The sequence below is a fragment of the Rissa tridactyla genome, chromosome 16 (assembly GCF_028500815.1).
Source record: "Rissa tridactyla isolate bRisTri1 chromosome 16, bRisTri1.patW.cur.20221130, whole genome shotgun sequence".
In the NCBI taxonomy this organism is placed as follows: Eukaryota; Metazoa; Chordata; class Aves; order Charadriiformes; family Laridae; genus Rissa; species Rissa tridactyla.
In genome coordinates this window covers 7,755,657-7,763,884 of record NC_071481.1, presented here as the reverse complement: position 1 = coordinate 7,763,884, position 8,228 = coordinate 7,755,657, and the positions used below count along the sequence as shown (strand labels likewise).

At 57.3% G+C, this 8,228-nt stretch overlaps 1 protein-coding gene across 1 annotated transcript; it reads left to right on the top strand.

Annotated features, from left to right (window-relative positions):
• Window positions 1-1,739: 1,739 nt before the first annotated feature.
• LOC128918460 (protein-arginine deiminase type-1-like) lies at window positions 1,740-8,228 on the top strand. The gene is given in 20 exon segments (XM_054222683.1): window positions 1,740-1,847; window positions 3,572-3,752; window positions 3,825-3,897; window positions 3,983-4,044; window positions 4,149-4,266; window positions 4,355-4,480; window positions 4,770-4,948; window positions 5,050-5,153; window positions 5,225-5,336; window positions 5,420-5,527; window positions 5,775-5,923; window positions 6,106-6,226; window positions 6,228-6,251; window positions 6,356-6,394; window positions 6,396-6,450; window positions 6,771-6,817; window positions 6,819-6,839; window positions 7,670-7,798; window positions 7,901-7,936; window positions 7,938-8,228. Coding segments are annotated over 20 exon segments (2,067 nt in total). The 5' UTR covers window positions 1,740-1,755.

Here is an 8,228-nt window from a genome sequence, read left to right as displayed (position 1 = left end):
AGAACCCGGGGTCAGGCTTGGGTCCTGCAACTGGAGGATGAAGGTGCCTTTGGTGCATCAGGAGATGCATCAAAATAAAGGGTTTTGCCAATAAAGCTGCATTAACACTGAGGGCGCAGCTCTTCCCCATCTCCCATCCTTTCTTCCTCGGCTCTTGGGTTGAAAATGTCATTTGAAACGTGTTTGTTTTTTTTTTTTTTTTTTAAGCACATGGGCTTGTTACGGGAATTGTGGTTTTATGGGATGGGGACAACCACGGTGGGTGGAGGATAGACACGGACCGTCTTTGGGAGCGTGGCGCATGCGTGTCAGCAGGCAAGGAGGCTACTTGGAGGGCTTCAGGCCCCGTCCCCCTGCTAAAGAGTCTTATAGTCCCTTATCCCAGGTTTGTAGCTAATAATCCCCCCTAAAAATTCCCAATTTATCGGCCAAAAAACCACCTCCCTTTGGGGTGACCAGCTCTTCACCCCAGCACGGTGTGGAGGCAGAGTCCCGTCCTCATGCAAATCATTTTACACCTTCCCCAAGGAGAAAATTTCCTTTTCCCTTTGCAGCCGCCCCGGCCGCCCTTTCTTTCCTTCTTTTCATGGCAAACGGAGCGTGGCATTTCCCCATCCAACCTGGCACCCCTGCCCGTCCCCGCTGCCAGCGCTGCCCTCACCCAGCAGGAACTGAAACTGCTCCCCTGCCCCGGGCATCGCATAGCCCTGTGCAACCCCGGAAGCTATTATGTGGCTAAAACCACTTTTTTTTTTTTTTTTTTTTTTCCAGAAATTTGCTTTTCTAGCCATACTTTTTGAGGTGTAAAAGCGTAGCTGTGCCTCCGGTACAAACCGCTGCGATGCCGTGTTTGCAAACGGTGCCGGAGAATCAAGCGGGGATGCTCTCCGAAAGGATCATGCATCCCTCTTGACACCCCTCTTTTTGGTAAAAAAAAAAAATTTAAAAAAAAAAAAAAAAAAGAGGATTCCTAACCCCAGGAACCCCCTTTCCCTGCGCTTACGGCTCTGCTGAGTTTCCCCCACCCCGAGGAGCGATATTAAATTCCAGCGGCGCGTGACCCCGCAGGGAGTTGGTGGGGGGACAGCTGCATCGGCAAAGGGCTCTCCCACGCCGAGAGGAGGATTTAATTAAAAGAAAGACGATTAAAGCCGTGGCGGGGTCTGCTGTCCCCACCGCAGGTGACGGACCCACCCCTCGACCCCGTGCAGCACCCAGGGGATGGGGCAAGCACCCAGTTAGCAAAAAGAAAAAAACCCTCCCAAAATAAGAAAACCCTCCCAAAATGCGAATGAAAGCCAATTTTTCTAGCTAGTCAATAAAACCCTTTAAGAGGAGAAACAAAACCCCGCCGAGCCCGGCGCTGGCACGTCCCCAGCTCGGCTCCAGTGTCACGCTGAATATTTTATGGCGTGGGTTTAAGGTTGGAGGGGGGGCTGGTCCCATCAGCATGTCTTTGTGCTAAGAGGGGAGGAAGGAAAAAAAAAAACCGAAAAAAACCAAAAAATCCCACCCCCGAGCTTCTTAAAAAGAAAAATAAAAACTCTGGTGGGTGTCTTGGGGTGCTTTTTTCCCCCCCCGCTGCGGCTGATTCATGGTCCATGGCCGGGCAGCGAGCACACCCAGCCCGCAGGCTGGGCGCCCGGAGGTGGGATTAAGCCGGGCTTTGGTTAATCCCCTCCCAGCAGCCGGGCTTTATAAATCCCCTCGTGCCACCCGTCGCAGCACCCAAGGGTGCCCCAGGGGCCCGCCGGCATGGCCCAGCAGCGCCGCGTCCAGCTTTCCACCCAACGTCCCACCAGTACCGTCTGCGTGCTGGGCACCGAGCTCTCCCTGGATGTCCGCGGGTAAGTGGCGAAACAAAAAAAAATCTGCTTTTTAAAATTATTATTAGGTTTTTTTGCTTTTAGCCACTTAATCAAGCCGATTAAAAATAGCTCGAGGTGGGGTGGGGGCAATGCTGCTGTGCTGGGGGTGGTTTTCCCAGGGGATGTGGATCCCCAGGAGGAAGAGGATGCTCTGAATCACGATGTAGCAGCCGGACGGTGACCCCTCCAAGGGGGATTTTGCAATTTTCGGGTGCAAAAACCCCCTTCCTGGGAGCTTGAAGTGATACCGCGGGCTGAATTTCACATCCCGGCCGGGGGGGCTGCTGCGTCCTCCTGCAAAATGGAAATATTTCCTTGTTTTGGCAGAACGCGGGGAGTGAAACCGCTGGGGTGTCACCTCCCGGCACGGGGTGTTTCAGCTGCTCCGCTGGCCCCTGCCCAAGTTCAAGTGCTTTTGGCAGCAGGTTTTGCTTTTTGCTTCCTTAAACCCCAGCTCAAGCAGCCGCTCGGGGATTTATATTTCCCTTAATGCCTCCAAACCTGCTGCACCGTCGCCGCTGGCAGCATCCCGCTGGCCGCAGGGTGGGTTTTTCCTCTCCCCCCCCGGGGACGGATCCGGGTTTTCCTCCTCGGGGGTGAGGATTTGTGCTCCTTGGCCCGTCGCCCGTGGCTTCTTGCACCGAGACAGAGCCGTGTGAGCTGCAGCCTGCCCCGCCGTCCCAGCTTCGCTTCCCTCTTAAGGGGATGCAACCGGTCGGGGCTCCCCGCCACGGGGTGAAATCCGAAGATTCGGGCAGCCCCGTGCCAAAATACATCCCCCCCCAAACAGCTCTGGGGTTTTGCTGCGATGGAATATTGCAGGGTTTGTTGCCATCATGTCTTTGCAGGATGCGTTGCAATTGCGTTTCGCAGGACTCGGTGCCTGTCGCGGGGTTCGTTGCGATGGAATATTGCAAAAATCAGGGCCCGTGGCGGGGCTGATTTGCAATTAATACAATAATTGTGGGGTTTGTTGCAATTTCATATTGCGGGACTTGCTGCGTTTTGCATCCTTCGATGCGCTTGAATATCGCAAGCTTTTGCGTGTATTGCCGGGTTCATTGCAATTAACGTCGCGGGACTTAGCGCCGTTGCCTTTCCGCAGGATTTGTTGCCTCGGGCAGGATTTGTTGTAATCACCTTGTGCGGGATTTGTTGCAATTGCCTTTCGCGGGATTTGTCACAATCGCGTTTTGCGGGATTGGTTGCGTGTGGAAGGACGGCTTGCAACTGAATTTTGCGGGGTTCCCTCGCACGTCGCGGGATTTGCTGCGGTTGCCTTCTGCAGGATTCGTGGCGTGTCGCAGGATTTCCTGCGATTGCGTCTCACAGGGTTTCCTGGCTATCGAAGAACTCGTCGCGACTGCGGTTGGCGGGAGTCATTGCGTTTCGCTGGACTTGCTGCAGCTGCGAATTGCGGCTTTTGTTGCGTATTGAAGTTGCAACTTTACGGAGTTGCCTTTCGCAGGATTTGTCGCGTATCGCAGGATTTACTGCAACGGCGCGTGGCGGGATTCGTTCCAATTGCGTTTCGCAGGATTCGTCGCCTTTTGCGCCACTTGTCGCAAGGGTTCCTTGCACGTCGCAAGATTTCATGCGCGCGGCAGGGTTGGCATCCCCTGCGGATGGCCACGCATTATTTTATTCCAGCATTATCCCACCCTGGGGCTCTCACCGGGTGTTTTCTCCCCCCTCCCCCCCAGATCTGCACCCAAAGACGCCGTTGCCTTCCACGTGCAGGGGACGCCGGGCGTGAAACTCTACGTGGTCCATGAGACCCAGAGCGTCAAGTTGCCCTCCAGCGTGTGCCGCTGGCCCCTGGCCGCCGGCACTGAGGTGCTGCTGGCCATGGACGCCCTCAGCAAGGACGTGGGCGATGAAAAGGTGGGTGCTGGGGGCCACCGGCAGGATACGGCCCTTCTTTGCACCCTGGCGAGCACCCGCTCCTTCTTGCAGGTCAGGATTTCATATTTTGGGGAGGCTGGCGGGGTGCCCGTGGCCAGAGCCATGCTGTACCTCACCTGCGTGGGTAAGTAGCGGGGGGACACCCCCAAATCATGGTGGGGATGTGTGCCTTCCCCCCCCCACCCCACCCAGCATCCCTCTCCCTGCAGAGGTCTCGCTGGACGCCGACACCAGCCGCAGCGGGGCTGTGAGCAGGACGCTGCTTGATAAGGTATAAAGAAGGGGAGTGGGAGCCCCCCCGGGACCACCATGGGATGGGGGAGTGAGGGTGATGGCTGACACCCCCAGCCCTGCTTTGTTTCCCCCCCGCTCCAGGCGACGTGGACGTGGGGTCCCGACGGACACGGGGCCATCCTGCTGGTGAACTGCGACCGCGACGACCCCAAAGCCAAGATGCTGGATAACTGCGACACCGCCATCCGCTCCTACGCCGGTACTGGCACATCCTGTACAAGGAACCCCCATTTTCCTAGAGTTTTCCCCCCAATTTTCCTTTGTAACACTCCCTTTCCCCTCCCTAGATCTGAAGGACATGTCACAGATGGTGCTGCGGACCCGAGGACCTCGCACCATCTTCACCGGCCACCGCCTCGTCCTCCACGTGGACTTTGGCAACGCTGACAAAGTCGGGGTTTTCTACGGCGGCAGTGAGTGCTTTGGCGGGGGGGGTCAGGGGACGGACAGACACCCCCAAATTTTTGGGGCGCAAGCCAAATGCTTGCAGCAGAGCGAGGGTCTCTTCTGCAGCACCCAACCTACACCCCATGGCGGGGGTTTTATCTCATGCACTGGGTGATTTTGCTCCCCCTGTCCATGGGATTGAAATATACCTTTTTTTGCAAGGTTTTAGGGGGAAAAAAAAAAAAAATGGAGCTGAAACGGGGCAGAAAAGGGGTCGGTTGTTTAAGGGGGGTCGCACCGTGCTTGCACCCGCAGACAGCGTCGCGCTGGAGGAGTACAAGCACGTGCTGGGGGGCTCGAAGCTCGCCTACGCCGTCAAACCCAGCCGGCACCAGGAGGAGAGCATCTTCTACGTGGAGGGGCTCGCCTTCCCCGACCTCGGCTTCTCGGGACTGGTGGCATTCCATGTCACCCTGCTGGAGAGCCCTGAGAAGGTACCGGCCATGGTGGGCTCTGGGGCGGGGCAGGCAGGGGAACCCTTAATGGGGGGCAGCAGAGCCCAAATTCTGTCCCGTCTCCGTTCCCTCATCCTCAGGGTTTTCTGGAGACGCCGATTTTCACCGACACGGTGGTTTTCCGCGTGGCTCCCTGGATCATGACCCCCAACACGGCGGCACCGCTGGAGGTCTTCGTCTGCAGGTGGGTGCCGGGGAGGCGGCCGCATCCTGCCCGGTGCTGGATCAGCCCCCACATCCCATTTTTCTTCCCAGCGTGGACGATAACGAGGATTTCGTGGCGGCCGTGGGCGCCGTGGCCGAGAAAGCCAAGTGCCCGCTCACTGTCTGCCCACTGCCGGAGAACCGCCAGGACCGCTGGATCCAGGTGGGTGCAGGATGATGCCCAGCCCCATCCTCCCTGCAGCGGCTCCAGGGGGGCTCCCCCCATCTTCTCCATCCCTTCTCCAGGACGAGGTCGAATTTGGCTACGTGCAAGCCCCCCACAAGACCTTCCCCGTCGTCTTTGACTCCCCCCGCGACCGGGGGCTGAAGGATTTCCCCGTCAAGAGCATCCTGGTACCTGACTCCTTCCTCCTCCCTTCCCCAGCAAGGCATAAAGCTTTGCAAACACATAAAAAAATAGAATAAATCAAGGTTTTTTCCTTGCATTTTTGAAGAGCCAGCATCAAAGAGGATTTGAGAGTGCTGCATTTTGTGTGCTTACAGCTTATTTTTTAACCATTTAACCATTATTGCTTTTTTTTTTTTTTTTTTTTTTTTTTTTTTTTTTAACAATTGTCACCTTTTTTCCCGCCCTACCCAGGGCCCTGATTTTGGCTACGTGGCCCGGCAAGCGCCGGAGGGTGCTTCCAGCCTTGATTCCTTCGGTAATTTGGAGGTGAGCCCCCCCGTGACGGTGCGGGGCAAGGAGTACCCCTTGGGCCGCATCCTGATCGGCAGCAGCTTCCCCAGGTGAGATGCAGGATGGGAGGCATCAAAGCATCTGGGGGTGGGGGAAAAAAAAACCCCAAACAAACACAAAAAGGGGATTTTTATGCACAATTTGAGGTTGGGTGGCAAGCAGAGCATCACCTCGGCCACCCTAAAATGGCAACTCCCCCCTTGTGCCCCCCCCACCCCCTTCCCCTCCCCAGATTCGGTGGCCGGCGGATGGCGAAAGCCGTCAAGGATTTTCTCATCGCCCAACAAGTGCAAGCGCCGGTGGAGCTGTTTTCCGACTGGCTCCACGTCGGCCACGTAGACGAGTTCCTCAGCCTTCGTCCCTGCGCCCGATAGGAAGGTAAACAGCCTGCGTGGGGGGGGTGGGGGGTGGAAAAAGTGGGGTGCAACCTTTATACCACCCCCCCACCCCCAAAAAAAAATCATCCCTTTCTCCCTCTCCAGGGTTTTCGGCTGCTCCTGGCCAGCCCCAGCGCCTGCTACCGAGCTCCTCAAGGAGAAGCAAGAGGAGGGGTTCGGCGAGGCGGCGATGTTCGAGGGTAAGGGGAGGATGAAAAACGGGGCTCGATGGGTTGTTTTTTCCCTCTTTTTCCTGCAAAATGCAATGGGGCGGGTGAACGCACGGCCCCCCTGAACCCAGCTAATGGCTGGAAAGTGCTGCCGGCAGCAAGGATTGGGGGGCAGAAATAAGCTGTATTAATTAAAAAGCTGCATGGATTTGATTTCCCGGGGTTGGGATGGAGCTCGCTGCTGGTGACCCCCGACTTGGGGAGCTCCTGGCTCAGACCCGACAGTCTTCTCCCAAACGTGTTGAGGGAAGAATTCCTGCCCGGTTATTTGTGCTGCAGGACTGGAGAAGGTGCCAAGCCGACGATAAACGAGATTCTGGCTAATGAAAGCCTCCGGGAAATTCAATAATTATGTCCAGGTGAGGAAGGGGAGCAGGGGGCTCCTTCCCTAGCCCACCCTGTCCATCTGTCTGCCCATCCCTTTGTCCCTCTGTCCGTCCATCCATCCCTTCATCCACCCACTCATCCCTCCCTCCATCTGTCCACCTATTCCTCTGTCCATCCCTTTGTCTGTCCATCTACCCATCCCTCTGTCTACCCATCCTTCTGCCCATTCTTCCATCCACCCATCCTTCCATCTATCCCTTTGTCCTTCCAACCACCCATCCACCCATTCCTCCCTCTGTGCATCCATACATCCCTCCACTCATCCCTCCCTCCATCTGTCCACCTATTCCGCTGTCCATCCCTTTGTCCGTCCATCCACCCATCCATCCTTCTGTCCATTCTTCCATCCACCCATTCCTCCCTCTGTCTATCCATCCCTCCCTCCCTCCCTCCCTCCATCCACCTATTCCTCTATCCATCCCTCCCTCTGTCCACCTATTCCTCTGTCCGTTCCATTGTCCCTCTGCCCATCCACTCACCCCTCCATCCCTCTCTCTGTCCCTCTGTCCATCCTTCCTTCCATCCCTGTCCATCCACTCATCCCTCTGCCCATCCACCCATCTCTCCCTCCCTCTATCCCTCTCTATCCATCCCTCCATCCCATTCCTCCCTCCCTCCCTCTATCCCTCCATCCGTTCCTCCCTCCCTCCATCCGTTCCTCCCTCCTCTATCCCTCCATCCATTCCTCCCTCCATCCATTCCTCCCTCCTCCCTCCATCCCTCTATCCCTCCCTCTATCCATTCCTCCCTCCCTCCCTCTCTCCCCCATCACCACCGCTGACACCCCCCTCCCTCCCCCCAGAGCTGCATCAGCTGGAACAGGGACATCCTCAAGCGGGCGCTGGGGCTGGCGGAGCCGGACATCCTCGACATCCCCCAGCTCTTCCGAGGCGACGTGACCATGGGCGCCGAAGCCTTCTTCCCCGACATGGTAACACCCCCATCATCCTCCTCTCCTCCTTTCGCCCCGACCTCCCCGGGCGGGGAATTTGGGCTGGGATTTGGTCCTCTCACCGGCATCCCCGTGCCGCAGGTGAACATGCTGGTGCTGGGCAGGCACCTGGGCATTCCCCAAGCCCTTTGGACCACTGGTGGGTGGGCAGTGCTGCCTGGAGGAGCGGGTGCGGGCGCTGCTGGAGCCCCTGGGCCTCACCTGCACCTTCATCGACGACTACTTCTCCTACCACGTCCTCTCCGGGGAGGTCCACTGCGGCACCAACGTCCGGCGTAAGCCCTTCGCCTTCAAATGGTGGCACATGGCCCTGAAGTGGCCTCAGCACCCACGTTCCCCCTTCCCCCATAATCCCTCTCCCCATCCCTGCAAGTGCCTTCAGCGGCGGCGGCCCTCGCCCTGCGTTTGA